Genomic DNA, 17,710 nt, shown 5'->3' on the forward strand with positions numbered 1-17,710 from the left:
GACTTCCAGTTTATGCTACATGAACATATAAGGACAAACAATCGTTTTCCGGAAAGAATATATTACAAATCAAACTTTCGTTTATTTTAATGATTTGGTATTTGAGCTCATTCGGGAGTTTCATTCATCTGGATGAGCGAATTCTTTGTAATACCAAAGAAAGTTTGTCCAAAAAAGCGGAAATTCACCTAACGCTTAAACGATGGCTGACTGCCTTAAACGATGGGTCAATGCTATTAGACAAAAACCTTCGAAGGATTAGAGAGCAAACATTTTTCTTTTCGGCTTTCGTTACTTTCCAATAATTGGCTTAAAATTTTCTCCTGTTTCCAGGCGGATTTCGTGAGCAGCTATTTCAACTTTGCTTCTACATTCGCTTCGCATAACTTAAATGAAACGGAGATGGCGTTGTATACTGCTTTAGTACTTTTTAATTCAGAAAGAGCAGGAGTGACAGACGTCAAAGCAATTAATGCTGCTCAAGAAAGGTTTCAAGAGGCTCTGAATTTTCAGGTATTATTGCTATTTATATTTTTTCCTAGTGCAGATCGAGTATTTGCTAATACAGTAGCCTTATATCAAAATACATTAAATTTAAAAAGCTTTTACACTTTGTAATGCCAAATTAACTATTCTAGATAGAGAATAATGTTTCATAATTTCTATTGGTTAAAAAAGATAGGTTACATCTACGAGACTGCCAAAGAGGCCGTCAGCAAGCCTATAACAAACCGTAATTAAGGAGGTTTTCATAATTGCACCCCACTCTCACAATGTAAAATTCACACTTGTCGGTAATTTAATGGCTAGAGCATCCTCACATAACTCCAACCTAAAAAAAAAGACTCCCCCCCCCCCTGAATGGCTAATACACTTCCTGTAAGAAAATTTTTGAATGAAGCGGGAATTTTGAAAGAGCAAAGAATGAATTTTGGAATAGAACTGGCTCTAGGAAGAGTGTCTAAAGTTGTGTTTGCCTCAGGCATTTCTCTGCGACTATGATCTGTTGTTGAATTATTTAGAATAAAAAAGTATTAACCAAAATCTTTCTATTTAGCTACGATTTGATAATTGAAGTAAATTACTTCAAATTGCTTGAAAAATTGGGAGGTGGTGTGGGAGTTGAACCCAATATTTCTTGGAGACTAGCCAGAGCTTCCATTCTGGACCAACAGACACATATAGTGATCTTTTCATTATTGTAGATTTTACAGCACTATACAAATTGATTAACATGAAATGATAATAATAATAAAAGAAAGGATCATTTTTATACGGTATAGGTTAAATATACATCAAAACATAGAAAAAAAATGCAAAGTTTTAAATGTAAATATAAATTTATATAGTGGTATATAAAGAAATATAAAGTCTAAAAATTTCATTTGTATACAGTAGTTCTTTAACAATATAATAAAATCGGTGTTTAATCATTATATCAAGCTATTCAATTAAAAGTAAATATTTACTTTACATAAAGGATTACAGATAAAAATTGTCGTTTTTAAGCAAACAAAGAGTTAGAATTGTTATACGAGGCACATTTTTATCAACTATTGTACATGTGGCATATCAAAGGTCGCTGACAAGTAAATATTTTGCACATTTTGTTCCCTTAGTAACGAAATTTGACTGAAAAAACCGTCTGTCTTAAACAAAAAGTCCCGTTTTAACGTACATGATTGTTGTCAGGTTTTCTTTATCAGTGTAGCTTATATTTATAAAGTAGCTTATTAATACGTATAAAGTGGCCTTCAGATACGTGTCTATTTAAACTTGCATTTCTAGACACGTGCCTACCAGTAGAAGCTCTAGGCCTGGGGGGGGGGGCAGCTGCCCCCCCCCCCAGTTTATCTGACATTAAGTTTTTTTTTTATTTTATACTCCTTGCCCCTCCTCCAGATTATGAGGCGTAAAACCGCTACTGGTGCCTGTATAGACGTCAGTATTCAGGCAGTTCCCGTTCACATGTCAAATTTGATGTTTCATTGCACCAAGCTGCAGCTAAGTATCCAGGTCTAGACTCTAGATATTTGTGTCTAGGATCTGAAATTCTGCCAATCAGGTTGCCTCTTTTGCACTAAATTTGTCATCTGGTGGTGTCAACAAGCATGTCTGGGTGAACTTCAATGATCTGGGTGAACTTCCATGTCTGGGTGAACAATGCGTAGCCTGACATACATCTCTAGACAAGGAAGTCTTGCTGGAATTGCGTGTGAGCACCACTTAACAAATGCGTGAGATTTGTCTGTATTTTTCTAATATAGAATAATTCAAACAATAGCAGTTCTAATATCTGGAGTTAAAGATTACGTAAAACCGCTACTGGTGCCTGTATAGACGTCAGTATTCAGGCAGTTCCCGTTCACATGTCAAATTTGATGTTTCATTGCACCAAGCTGCAGCTAAGTATCCAGGTCTAGACTCTAGATATTTGTGTCTAGGATCTGAAATTCTGCCAATCAGGTTGCCTCTTTTGCACTAAATTTGTCATCTGGTGGTGTCAACAAGCATGTCTGGGTGAACTTCAATGATCTGGGTGAACTTCCATGTCTGGGTGAACAATGCGTAGCCTGACATACATCTCTAGACAAGGAAATCTTGCTGGAATTGCGTGTGAGCACAACTTAACAAATGCGTGAGATTTGTCTGTATTTTTCTAATATAGAATAATTCAAACAATAGCAGTTCTAATATCTGGAGTTAAAGATTACGTAAAATGTTGTTATGTAGATTTCATTTATATTTTTTAAGGCAAGGAAACTTTGCCACAAGAAAACAAGGTAACCCTTTCGTAAGCTTGAAGATCAGTATAGCCTACAGAGTACGCGGAATATTGAAATTCATTCAAACGTGGATACACGATCCGAAGAACTGAAATTACAAATATTCCTTTAACTTAAAAGCTAATCCTCCTTTACCTTTAGTATATGACCAGTACTTAACCAGGTTTAAGAATTCTTAGGCATATACTAAAAAAAACACTAAACTTAAACACATAGTAGCCTTTAAATCGCAAAAAATAATTAATTTTAATGTCATGGATTGTGAAATATTATGAACCAGTTGATTTTCTGTTGTTTTGCCCTTTTTTAGGGGGGGGGGGTGTTTTATGTACAAGGTGATACAGGGAGTCCCTTTAGCCAAGGAATTAACATATTATTTATTAAATAATTCCTGGCAACATTGATAATAGCCTGACGTATAAAGGCTGTAGGTACCCATTCAGAAGATACTGAAAAGGGTGGGATGGGGGAGGGGTCACTTCAGAAAATCATAAGTCACCCCCTATTAAATTTCAAATCGATAATTACTAGTTTAAAATAGGGGGGGGGGGGTTGTTTAAGGAAAATAAACTAATAAAAAGGATTGAGCTTAGAACATTTAAGAGTTGCTGCAAAAAAAGAGAAAAAAAAGCCAGACTTTTTTTCAGTGATATCAAGACCAATTTGAAGAAAGGATGTATAAATCAGCAGTAACTCTTAAATGATCCATTAGAACATCTCTCTATAAGCTTGCGGTTGCCTGCTAACCTTGATAACAAAACAAAGGAAAAGAGATAACGTGGCTACCCATGCAAAAACTCCCGCTTTCTTCGGAATAATCCGCCACGTTCCCACTGAAACTTCAGATGACGAACTGCGCTCAGTTGTACCGAACTGTGTTAAGGCCGTACAAATTGGTAGTACTCGGTCATTCAAATTACAGTTTGAAAGCAAAGCTCATCTCTTTATCGCAATGAACTCTCCGCCCATTTTTGGTTACGAGCCACTACCCATTACAGAATTTAAATTCTTACCGATGCAGTGCTACAACTGTCAGTCCTACGGACATGCAGCAAAATCTTGTGTAGATCCCCCGAAATGTTCAAAGTGAGGTGGAGATCATTCCAGCTCTCGGGACAATCCATGCCAAAATGCCCCCACATGCGCTCTGTGTGGTTCTTCTCGACACCCGTGCTACAGCTTCCAATGTCCAGTAGCTCAGAAGCTAATTTCTAAACAATGATCGGTGATTCTATACGGGTTGTTTCATGGAACTTAAATGGTGGAGTGGTTGATAAAATGCCACTGTTAGAAGGATTGTTATGTTATAATGATGTACTCTGTGTGCAGGAACACTTCCTCTCGAATCAAGCCGTTAGTCTGCTTGAGCTAAACGATGGCGTCAAAGTATTTGCTACTCCTGCAAAGTCATCGGGCAGGGGAAGGCCGTCCGGTGGAATCGCCATTCTTGTTAGCAGCAGGTTAAATCCCATTCTGTATAAATCTTCAGACTTTTTTGTTGCTGTTAAGGTGCACAAAACTGTTATCCACTCTGTGTACATGCCAACAGACTACAGAGACAGTAAATCAGAAAAAAAATTTAGTGAAGCCTGCAGTAAGCTATCGAGTTCGGTGGGCAGCTGTTCTAGCCAGGGCCTTGTATGTATAGTCGCTGGTGACGTGAACTGTGACTTGACTGATGAGTCTAACGCTCGAGCACAGATCCTCCTATCTTCCTGTGACGGTCTTCGTCTTGCTAACAATGATCTGTGTTTTACTTATATCCATAATTCAGGCTCGACTTCATCTCTCGACTTCATGTTAAGTTCCATCCAATCTCCAGCTTGCGGCAATTCGCACGTAGATCTGAGCGTAAGCGCGTCTGATCACTATCCAATTATAAACACTTTTCGAGTAATTCCTGCCTCTCCTAACCCCCCAACTAATGAAAAGAAGTGGAAAATCAAAACTAATTGGAGTAAAATTGACCTGGCTACTTATCATTACGTATTGGATGAGATTCTCACAAAGATTAAAGTGCCGTTCCAATTACTACAGCAGAGTGTATGTATTCAAGATGAAGAGAAACAGCTGCTACTAAACATCTACTGTAGTGAAATATCTCACGCACTGTTATCTGCCGAGGCCGCTGCGGTCCCCATTCGTAAAGTCCGAGTGGGAACGGAAATTCCAAAGTGGTCCGAAAACCCTGCTCTAAGTGAAGCATGTGGTCGTGCAAAATTTTGGCTTAGGCTCTGGAACGAGTGTGGTCGTCCGAAATCAGGTGTCGTAAATGAAGTTCGGCTGTTCAGCAAACGCAGATTTGCTAAGATTTTGTCTAAGCATAAATGTGAAGTGATCGATCAACATAGTCAATTGATAAGTAATGATCCAAATGCTGTGTGGAGATTTCTTAAACGTAATGGTGATCAGAATAGTGTCGAACCTGTGATCTCTGAGCAAGATTGGGTGTCCCACTTTACTTCTGAGTTCTCTCCACCCGAACAAGATCTTGAAGATAAATATGAAGTCGAACTTGATAAGTTCATGGAATTGCCTAGTTCTGGGGTTGGCTACATAGTAACTGTTCCTAATCTGATTCGTGCAATTTCAAAATTAAAAAAGAAACAATCGAAAGGTGTCGACAAGTTGTGTGGGTTGCATCTTGTACATGGTACTGCTGGTCTCCTGAGTCATTTAGAGCTTCTATTCCAAATTATCTTTAATTCTGGTCTCGTTCCCGACGTTTTTGGTACTGGAGTAATTACACCTATTTTGAAAAAAGGGAAAAATCCGTTTGAATGCGTATCTTACCGCCCTATAACTGTTTCGCCGGTTTTATGTAAGCTTATGGAATTGCTAGTTATAGATCATATTGCTTTTCATTGTTCTACCCCCGATAATCAGTTCGGATTTAAAAAAGGTGTTGGTCGCGAGCACGTCCATTATATTCTTGCTAATATATTAATAGAAGCTGATGAACTGAATGAATCCCTTATTCTAGCGAGTCACGATGTTAGACGTGCTTTTGATTCTGGGATACAGCCCCAGTTATTAGTGTCTGCTCATAAACGTGGTGTGGACCGATCGGTTATTTTGCCTTTTCGGGATATGTATAAGAAGCTTCGAGTCCAAGTTAAAGTCCCGTCTCCTAACGGGCCGATTGTATTACCAAAAGCTATTCCGGTTAGAAAGGGCCTTAGGCAGGGTGCAATTTCGTCACCCCGGTTGTATAATAATAGTGTTCTCGAGGCCCAAAAGTTAGTGCAAATGAGCTGCATTTTCCGAGGTTTGGATGTAACATTACTTAATTACGCAGATGATATTTTTAATTTAAGTAGATGTTTGTCTCGTATTGATGAAAATTTTCAGATTCTAGATGATGCTTATAGAGAGATAGGCCTATCTTTTAATGCAAGTAAAAGCGAGATTGTTGCTTTCAATAGGAGAAATGCTGATTGTATAGATCTTGCTGTCAAATTTGGTGCTCAAGAGGTTCCACTGTCTGACTCCATAATGTACTTAGGAATGCCTATAGGTCATAACATGGCATCTACACGTGCTCGCCAAATAAGTAATTTCGCAGAAAAGGCACGTAAGGCTTACGGGGCGCTATCTTCAACTAAAGCGAATTATAATCGACAAATTCGAGCTAGGCTATATAATGCACTGGTGATCCCACACTTTCTGGCTTTATCACCGTTTTGGCATATATTTAGTGTTAGTGATAAAAGAAACCTTCGATCACTTTTTTACAAATATGCAAAATTTCTTTTAAATACCCCACCGTGGGTTAAAAATTCCAAGATGTCTGCAAGGTTCGGTATCACAGATCCGATTGCTGCTGTGACGAAACGTCGTTCTGAATTTTTGGGGTCGCTTGGGCATAGTATTATGGCAATTGCAATTCGTCCTTTGTGTTTTTTTTTAATATTTTTTTTTTTTTTTGGGGGTTTTTCGTAAAGTTTTTTTTTTTTTTTTCAGTTTTGTTTTTTTTTTTTTTTTTTTTTTTTTTTTTTCTTCTTCTTTATACTCCATTCGTGCCATTTGTGGTTTTGTATCGAGTGGGTGAATAAAATTATCTATCTATCTATCTATCTAAAAATGCGATTCTCCTTGTTTTTCAATATATGGGGGATCGAAACCCCTCAAATTTAGGATTTTTGACCATGGTGATTCGTGTGGTATTCTTTCCATTTCGATCATATTTTTTACATAACAGCAATAATTTTGAGACAAGTTGCTATGATTAACTGTGTTAATTATTTTTGTCCTCCTAAACTCCTAGTTACCCTCTGCCAGTCCTTTATTTTTCCTTACCTTTCTTATTGCGGATCAGCTTGGGGCCATAAAAAACGGTCCATCCCTAAAAAACTCAAATTTGACCAAAACCGCGCCATTAAAGCAGTTTTTTGGCTTCCCCGTCTATATCCAACTCGTGATTTGTATTCAGATTTTGGCATAGCTCCACTTGATCAAATCATACAAAAACTAAATTTATCGCTTGCTTACTCTGCTTTCCACAATAATCTTCCACCTTAACTCCTAACCTATTATAATATTAATAATTCGGAAGCCCACTGTCTCCGTTCATCCAATAGAGCCTTTAAAATTCCTAAATGTGTTTCTAGTGCTGCCCAGCAATCTCCCATTTACAAATCTATTATTCAATGGAACAAAATTCCCTCCAGTGTTGAACTAGCCACAAGTTTCTGCCAGTTGTATAAAAATGTAACAAAACTTGATAGTATAATTTAATATTTCCATTTTTAACAAATTTGCTCTAATTCGCCATGTTTTATTATTCTATTTTTTTTTTCAGTGTTACTTTATTTTTATCTTTTTTGGTCCTTAACAAGTTATCTTCTAGGATCTTTATTATTATTGATGTCTGTGTTTTTTCTTGAATAAAATTGAATTGAAACGCATCAGATAAAGATTTTGAGATAGCTATTTTGTTAAAAATAGTCAAAAGGTCAGATAACAAAAACTCTGGTGTCGACATAACCCCCAGGGCCCGGAGACAGTCGTTGTAAGCTATGCCCTGGGGCTCATATGGCTCATATAGAAGGGATGCTCGTATAAACTTTAAAGAGGGCTCATTTGATTTGAAACTGAAAGTTCTAGTTTACTTTTTAAGAATCAAAACTGATTGGAGGCCAGCTAGTCCTCCCCGCCCTTTTTTAATATTTTGATTCAGATAAAAAATCTTGAGATAGACATTTTGTTAAAAAGAGTTTAAGTCAGATAACAAAAACTCTGGTGTCCACAAAGCCCCCAGGGCCCGGGGGCAGGCGTTATAAGTTATGCCCTGAGGGCATATATGATTCTTATGGAAGGGATGCTTGTATAAACTTCAGAGGGCTCATTTTATTGGAAATTGAAAGTTAAAGTTCACTTTTTAAGAGTCAAAAGTGATCGGAGGGTAGCTAGCCTCCCCTTCACGCATTTTTTACCCCAAACGCATCAGATAAAACTTTTGAGATAGCTGTTTTCTTAAAAATAGTTCAAGGGTCAGGTAATAAAATTTCTCGATCAAATTTCCAAAATTTCTCTAGTTACCTCAAAATTTTTATCGGATGTATTTGGGGAAACAAGGGCGTAGGGTGGTAAAGTAGATTAGTAGAGGCCATTTTAGTAGAGGCCAGGTGGTTTGTATCAACGCTTCTCGCATGTTTTCTCAATGGAATTGGAAGGAAAAGCCTTCAGTGAACTAGTCATAGCTATTTGCTGTCACCCGATTGAGGTAGCCATTTAGCACAATGGATCTGTAATAAGCACATACTCTTTAAACAGATCATTCTCCACCAGCTTCAACTTTTGAAAGTTTCAGCTCATCACAGGCACTGGATATTTTTTCTACATCAGATATGTCTCCAACACGCTTTACTGCATCATGTAGAGAGTTTCAGCCTGGACCATTTGGTACGACTGGGTGCCTTCCAGTAATTTCCAAAAGCTTGTCGACAGCTTTTGTGCTATGATTTGTCGCATTCCATATGTTTTGGCATTTGGAAATGGAGGATTGATAAAGTCTTTGAAATGAAACATTAACAAATGCTCGCTCACTATTTTTTGTTTATACAACCAGGTTCAGTGTATGACTGCAGCATCTCAAAAACTCTGGGAGATGAAAATTTTACTATCGATATCATCTATGCTGTCGTCGAGAGTGTGATCAACAAATTCTATGGCAACAGTGTCTTCATCACAGTCAAACCTGTCATCAAAATCTTCCAAAAGACTAAAAACTGCCAGTTCACTCTCTTCTCTGTCACTGATAGAGCAGCATACTCCCTACAAGCTTTAACAAAATTGTTGCCATTATCCGTGACTGTTTTCACTATTTTTGTCTGGCATAAGCTACAGTCTTCATTTTACATTACAGCACATTACAGCACAAGCAGAAAAATAATAGGTTACAATAAAACGTCTGCATGCAATTGCAGCATACAGCGCTTTAACAAACAAGCTTTAACAAAATTGTTGCCATTATCCGTGACTGTTTTCACTATTTTTGTCTGGCATAAGCTATATTTTTTTTTTCAGTGGTACTTTAATTTTTTTTTCTTTTGGTCCTTAACAAGTTATCTTCTAGGATCTTTATTGTTATTGATGTTTGTGTTATGTTTTTATTCGAATAAAATTGAATTGAATTGAATTGAATCCGTTTCTATTTTCGGGAGTTTCAAGCTCATTTTCAAAATTCTCGAAAATGTATTTTTGAAAAAGTTTTTAATATTACAATAAACGTTTATAATAGTTATTTTCCCAAATAATTTTTAAATGAAAAGTTTTTCTCACTACGTAGTTTTTTTTTTCAAGAAGTATTTTTCAACTTTTGGTTACTTAAAGAAAAAAACAAAGGAAGGAGTCAAAAATCAAAAAGAAAAGAAAACAAATATATATGCAATATTAACTCCATGAAAAACTACGAAAGCAGAATATGTGCTACAGTAAAATAAAATACTTCTACAACAACACAGTGATGCACAGGATGGCTGGCCCCCCGCCCCCCATTGCACTTCCTGGCTGAGGCCCACGAACCGGAGATCAGCACCGCCGGTTTGGACCTTAAGGGTCTAGTGCCGTAATACTTACTTTTTTTTTACTTTACCTTTTTTTTAAGTTGCTATGATTTAGACTATTATTGCTATGGTTAAGCTGCTATGGTATTAGACTCTTTACTACATAAAGAGACAAACAGAATAGCTTCGGATCTCCTGTGTAAGACGTCACAGGGTTGTGAAAGAGCAAGAGTAAGCTGACATAGCCAATTATTATATATATAGATGTTTTTTTATTACATTTAGCATTGGCTTCTTTTTTATATCTGTGTTCTATTTACTTTTGATTTTTCAGACATCTGTTTATCCATACTGTTGAATACTTTCGTACTTCTGATCGTGCTTCAAATCTCACTTCACAAGTAATAATTACTTATTGTGACTATATATTTTTAGCTTAGCCGGACGCATATGTCAGACAGCTCAATTCCTCTAATGCTAATGCAAAGAAAGCATGAAGTCCAGGGTCTAAACCAGCGATACTGGATGCTACTTGATTGGTTTAGAAGTAAATGGTCACGAATATCCTTGCCGCCACTATATGCTGAAATGTTCGACATACCAAGATCTGAAGAAGATCTTGCTAGCTGATTGTCTTGTTCATTGTATTTAAAATAGCCACTTTCTAAGTTTTTATGGGGGGCTATTGATTTATTTTTGGTTCTTTTACTAGTCTTGTATTTTATTATTTCCTTTTATTTTGATGCTGTTATTGCTGAATTTTATTCAAAATGGTTTTGTTAAGTTTTAGAATGTAGTTTTGGTGGAGGCAGTCAATCGAAATTCGCATGTATTAAAAAACTGTGTCACTATGTCTCTCCAAGCTTCTACTCCGTCTTTTTTCTTTTTTTGACAAGGCCCTACCTAAATTTGGTAAGCTGTAAATTAGTCACATATTCGCCCCCTATAAGCTGCAAATATTCCAAGTTGTTTTCCAAATGTTTTCCAATTTTTTTTTCCAATTTCCGACCCAAATCAAATATTTGATACCACGAATAAACTTGGTACATTAATTTAATGAGATAATGTACATTTTAGAGTTATGAAGGAATTAAAAAGAGTAAAAAAAAAAGTATATACTCGATTAGTATCAACCTCCCCTCTCCCCACCCTGGTAGAGAATTAGAAAATAGTCAGATGAATTTGTGTATGTCCTTCGTTTCAAACTCCTAACCCAAAATATTTAATACTTAACACTTTTAATACTACAATTAAACTCCTTAGTACATTAATATAATGGAACAGTTTAAGTTCTACGTTTATGAAGAAAACAAAAGGAGTCAAAACTCAATTATAATCTACAACCAAGTCTATATGTCTTTCCAAGCTCTTTATTTCGCCTTTCCTTTCTTTTTTTTGACGGGGCCGTAGCTAAAGTTAGAAGGCTAGAAATAAAAAAATATGAAGAATTTTTTTTTTTTTCAAAGATAAATTTGACTCAATGAGTGGCCATAACACTGAAGACATTGTCTCACGCGGTTTTTAAGTTTACTTGTCTGGTTAAAAATCAATCAATGAAAAAAAAGTAATTTAGGGTTCAAAAAGGAAGGGGGTGTTTAAGGTTGAAAAAAATATATTCTTGAAACTCTTAGATGATGCACCGTCTATTTTGGACAGAAATTACTGGCCTCGGCTTTCTAGCTGAAAAATGAAGAGATGGCATCTAATGAAAAAAGATTATCTTCTAAATTCTAGGACCCATAGGTACGGCTCTATTTACGTGCTATCTACATGACACAACAAGTTACCTCTGAGTAATTTTATATAATAGTTAATAACTGTTCCCCAAGCTATGGAATAAAACAAATGTTTTTTAGGATGAAATTTGGTTTTTAATTTAGACCAGTAGTTTTTAAACTAGCGGTTTTAGTTATAAGTATCTTTAACGTTCGGTCTTCTGCATATTTTATATGCAAAGTTTTTCGTGTATTTTCCACATAGTAAGTTCTGTATAGAATCTTCTTTCGTGTACCTAGTCATGTTTACCTTAATCTGAATGGGATAAAGTTCATACCTTGTACTGATTTTATTATGAACTAAACGTGATTGAGTAAATTTTCTAACATGGCACACGTTTAAGATTGAGTAATATTATATGTTTATTCTAGTTAAGATATATACATCCATCAAACATTATCGTTTTTAAAACAATGTAAGACAATGTAAGAAAACTGCACAATGTAAGAAAAATGTGTGACAATGTAAGAGAGCGCCTAATCGCCATACATTGCGCCTAATCGGAAAGATTAAACGCCTGCTTTCATAACAGAGCGTGAAAATGGGATTAACTTAAGATAGTATCGTATGACATGGGCCCCTCCCCCTACTCCATGAGCAGTTTTTTAAGCCCCCCCCCCCATTCTTCTGGATACATGAACTGGGATGTATTTTCAAAATATGTATTGTATGGTTAATACATTAAATCACTTTCCTAGTTTATCAATTTCCAATAGCTCGAACTTTTTAGTAGCTCTAAGGCTTTGAAAATCCTTCGTGAAGCGCTTCCTTCTGAGTAGGAGTGATTGTACACTAGAACCTTAATTATAAAATACAACTAATTTTTCATACTTGGAGCTTGGAAAAGACGAAACAGAACCATTAATAAAGGTGTATCAACAACAGAGATTCTCTATATGAGAGCAATAACATCGCATTAAAATTTAAGTTAGTTATATTTTTTGCTAATAGCATATTATTGATTTATACTATATTTAAATTATATTAGTTTATATTTAAAAAGAGTTCCAGAGGTTGAAATGCTGATAGTTTCATACCTAAATACAACAAATTATCTGTCCCTTTTTTCTATTTCCAATGGGTGAAATTTCCGATCTTAGAGATTCACGCTAGGTCATCCATATTTTAGAAGAAGGTCTTGTTTGTCTCATAAACTTTGGTATTGAGATACCCTTACTCCGAAACTGCGCTAAACATGATTTTGTGCATAATTTGACGGGGGAACGTGGGGTAGTTCCCTGAGAAAAGGTTATTTGTAATTTATCTTATTATAACAAGCTTAGAGAGCAAGACGTGAAAAATATTGAAAGTCAGGAAATGTAACCGTCCCCCCTTATTATATGTAGCTAGTTTAGTTGTGCAATATCAGTTTGATTTTAAGCAATGTCTGTGCCATTTATATTGATGGGAATAGTATTGATTGACTGTTAATAACCCTCTACACAGTTGCGTAACAAAAGGTTAGCTGTCCTATAACCATTACTATGTCCAGAGGCGTACGAAGGGAAGGGAGAGCCTTGGGGCCCGTTTCCTCCAAAAATCCCTATTTTTTCTCAATATCTGGGCGTTTCTTATTAAATTATCAAATAAAAGTTATTTAGTTATTATTCCCCCCCCCTAGAAAAAATTCTGCGTACTTGTCTGACTATGTCCTATAATGTTACTTACCTATTAATATGAAATTTAGTTTAAATTAAAACTAAATTTTAATATAAAATTTATTAATGTCTCGTCATTTGTCGTTGATTCTCTGTTCAGAACAAAGAGATCGTCACTGTTCACACTGTTCTAGAGCGTGTAGTATCTCTCAACACATTTTATGATATATAGATCTGGACTTTGATGAAATTCTTAGTTTGTAACTTACAAACTTTCAGAAGAAACCTATAAGCATTTTTTTCATATATATATATATATAAATTGTAGAAAATAAACAACTAATGTCATTTCAATAGCTTAGATTAACAACAAAAGAAAACAAATGCCATACTCTCTCAAAACTAAGAATATATAAGGCATGAATTTTTACTTCTTTAAATTATTTCTCAAAATGAAAAAATAAAATCCAATTTAAGAAATTATTTTCTTTTTCACATTTATTTAGAGCTTTAGAAACTCTAAATCATCTATTCTTATACCAGGATGAAATTTCGGTATTGGTCTTCTGCCGTGTACGTCACGTTTTCCAAGAAAACAAAAGAACAACCTAGCAACGCTTGGTTATATACTGCTTTAGCGAATAAAGGTTAATTTTTTCTCCATTAATTGATGCATGCTCGGTCATTTGGAGCTCTAGAGTTACTTGCCAAATAAAGAAAAAACAATATGAAAACCAGTGTAAGTCACGAAAACAGTACCGAATTTTCATCCATCAGTGGCATTTCTTATTAGTCGCTGTAACTCAAAGGGCGTCAAATTACTCAATATTAATCTTACATTGGAGTAGAAAAGCGGAAAATGGGTTTTGTATTTATTAAAGACCAGGTACTTATCTAAGGAAAGTTTTTCCAGGCAATTAAGAAACGGTTGAAATAGTTTCTATATCAAAAGCTGCATTTCCCTACTATTTTCTTGAGTAAAGACAAAAGATTTTAGAGAAAGCAAAAATTCGTAAAAAATGCTGTTTTTATAAAGAAACAGCACTTGAAAAAAAAGAAACTTGTAAACATCCTGAAAATCCTATAAAATATGAGAGAGTGGATTGGACCACTAAAATAGAACTTGTTTTAAGGAGGTGGGCTGTTAAAATGTCACATAAGACCTTTTGAATTACTAAAACCGAAGAGGCCTCTTGAATGCTTTCAAGTTCAGCCACCCTCTTGTTACGCACTGTTTTTACCATTTTTGAATCATTACTGCCTTAGTTATAGTTTTTTGAAATATATTTAGTTTTTAGTAAAATATGTTATGGTTGTGCATTATTGTGCTATAATTAAAAAGAATCTTTTTCTCTCTCGTGCTATGCAAGGAGCTGAATTCCATGCATCCTGCTCAGTTGACTCTGTTTACCTCATTCGTGTGTGGTTATTATATTTATGTATTTTATTTTCACTTTTAAATTTTATCTGGACTAAATTATAGCTATTTAAGCCATTTATTTTTATTGATTTTATGTTACTAATCGAGCCCTTTCTGTTCAGTCACTATCATGATTTTGTAGAAACACGGACAAGTTGAATTGTTTTCATATATCCATGTATTAACTAGAGAGAGTGGCCTAGCACCCCTCCTAGGACGTGCTTGATTCCCGACAAAAAAGCTTTGTCTCAAATGAAAACTGTGTAAATTGCAAACTCAATTATTTAAGGGGCAGAAGGATTATCATTTCTTGTAGACTATCCTGATACATATACCAACGATCTAAGAGAAAAAGTATGGAAATGCGGCTGCTAATTTTTTACTATGAGCAATCTGCACTGTGAGTATAGCTAGTCATTAGGAATCCTGACTCAGTATTATTTTACCATTATCCATACCCAGATATACCCGATCTTTGTCAATGGGCTATAAAATAGTAGCTATCTCCTTTTTTTAGATTGGGCGGTGATTGTAAAGCTTGTACATATTTTGTGAGGTTGTCACATATTTTGGGAGGTTTCTATACTCTGGCTGGCACCCCTTACTGGGAAGTGTTACTATCCACCTGCAACCTTCATCTTGAGTGTGCTTTGGAAGACGGTGCTGTAATTAAAACACTGGAGATTTAGCATTTGACAAATATTTAACGCAAAGGGGTGTAGTTTTTATGGAGTAGGGGCTGCGATCTGGACTAATATCTCACGGAGGATATGTATGGGGATCGGTAGGGACTATCTTTCTATGATGGAAGAAAATAGGCATAAAAAAAATAAAAAAGAGTAGTATATACTGAATGCAAACCTGACATTGGTGTCTAAAATATGTGTGAATCTTAGACTTTTGGAACTTTTATATTTCAGTGAAAAACTAAATACCTTTAAGCTAATTCTCAAAACTAAAATAGGAAAGTTAATAGAACAAAAACTCAGCACTCGCTTCCCGTCCTATAAGTTTGCATGCAGTGTGACAATATGTGACAACCAAAATGACCAAATTTTACCCAAAGGTCGCAACTGGCTTTTTGATTAAAGTAACTATTTAAGGTACTTGTAACAGAAGTGTCTAAAATAATAGAATATGTAATATGGATTTCAAGGTTTTCAAGTTCTTTTACTTTTTTTTGGCAATTTGTCAATTGAACTTCATGGATCTTGTTTTCCTCTAATGTGGTCAGTCACTGCGACAGATACGTTAAGATAGCTAGTTAAGGTTTTGACATTACATTTAAGCAATTTAAGCAAGTATCTAATATTGTTTTATATTTTAGAAATCTATCTTTTGGTCCAGATTTTATAAGGGGGTGTTGGTTTGATTAAGTTTCGACTTTTTTCAGATAGCAAAAGTCAATTATATACTTGACATGTTTATATTTGATTTCAATTGTATATGTCTTGCTTAATCATTTATTAAGTGACATTATTGTGTTTCCTTAAGCAGCGTGAGTAAAATACTACCTTTAGATCTACATTTTTTTTAAACGGTCGGTTAGGTACCACTATTTCTATTAACGAACCACTTCAGCGCCAAACCGCCAGAGACCAACACAACTCTGCACGCTCCTACTCCACCCTAATAAATTCAAAGGTTCACTCTTTGCTCCCTCCCATTTAGTTCTAATTTCACCCAAATCCTTTATTATGACTTCTTTCCTCTCCATTTGGGGACAACTTGCTTCTGTTTCACCTTAAATGGATGGCCAAAAAGCACAATAATTGGTAGTCTGTCATCCTTCATCTTTAAAACGTGGCCTGGAGCCCTGAAAAGTGGGATCAAAATACATTTTTCTTACGACTTACTCTTTGATAATTGTTGCGTTTTTTACAACTTTACTCCAAGTTAAATGAGTACTTAAAACTGTCATTAGGCAATTCTATTGGAAATAATTTCACAAATATACCTCAGCATTTCGAAGTGGCCACACTTCACAATAATACCTGACTTTAGTCTTACATCTTTACTAATAGCACTACCATGGTAAGTTAACCTATTCACTTGATTGATTTTTTTCGTTGCCTAACATCTCTTCTTAACCCTCATTTATCTGTCGTCTAAGCAACTTAGTCTTCTTAATCTTAATTTTCAAATCTATTCCTGGACTCCTAACGATCAAAACTTCAAAATTTATTTCATATCGCTGAATTTTTTATTTAAGGCACTCGAATCATTTGCATCTTGATTCTTCACTGAACCAACTTCTAACCCCGCTTCCCACCTTAACTGCAGCAATATTAATCTCCCGCAATCACTAATCACTTTAATGCATTCATCTGGCAGACTATATATGGATAGGACTTACGCCATAGAAGAATAAGACTTTCATTAAAGCTTCTCTATCAGCTGAACCTGTACTTAATTTATAAAACTTTTTACTAAAGAGGTGTGATGATTCAGACAGATCAAAGTTATTGTTCTAAAAGTTAAAAATCGGTAGATGTATCCTCCCCCCCCCCACCCTTTCTAAAACCACGCGGTTCTTCTCGCGAAACCTTGTCTACAGGTTCTCAATCTGAACCGCAGTCACCTTCCCACAACCAAACTGTTCTTTTCTCAAAACTTAATCTACACTGTCTCTTAGTCTAGTAAGTATCATCATGATAAGTCATTTGCTTCGTACAGAAATCAAGCTGATGCCTCTGTAATTATCAAATTTTTTCACATTTCTGATAAATTGGTTCGATTAACTTTTCTCTAAAATCACCAGGTACTTTCCCTCTTTCAAAAATCATATTTGTAATCTTCAATAGGTTCTCCATCGTAACCTACGACTCAATTATATTGATTTATATTGTAAGATTACAATTAAGTAAAGACAATTAAGAACTGGGTTCCATGTGCCTAGCCAGAGACGTTAAAAAAAGGAGGGGCGGGTTTCTAGTCCCAAAATTATTTGACAGAATTTACTCCAGGCTTCTCGGTACTACGCTCATACATTTTGAGAATTATAAAATGTGTCCATTATTTTCTTCAATACGCCATGAAAATCCTATATTTTATGTGAAATTTATTCTAAATTTTACCTAAATTCACACGATACTTTCGAGCCATAAATGTACGAAGACTGGC

General features: G+C 35.4%; 1 protein-coding gene across 2 annotated transcripts in view; it reads left to right on the top strand.

The window, feature by feature from the left end:
• The window catches only part of LOC148954988 (ecdysone-induced protein 78C-like), a 199,551-nt gene extending 183,443 nt beyond the window's left edge, over positions 1-16,108 (top strand). For both annotated transcript variants that reach the window (XM_089099588.1, XM_089099597.1), the window contains exons 9-10: positions 334-513; positions 10,229-16,108. In XM_089099588.1, coding sequence (XP_088955714.1) covers positions 334-513; positions 10,229-10,423 — 375 coding nt within the window. In that variant the 3' untranslated portion in view covers positions 10,424-16,108. The remainder of the gene's footprint in view (positions 1-333; positions 514-10,228) is intronic.
• Positions 16,109-17,710: the final 1,602 nt, after the last annotated feature.

The sequence above is a fragment of the Artemia sp. Qi Xiang Cuo genome, chromosome 2 (genome assembly GCF_049724085.1).
Source record: "Artemia sp. Qi Xiang Cuo chromosome 2, ASM4972408v1, whole genome shotgun sequence".
Taxonomy (NCBI): domain Eukaryota; kingdom Metazoa; phylum Arthropoda; class Branchiopoda; order Anostraca; family Artemiidae; genus Artemia; species Artemia sp. Qi Xiang Cuo.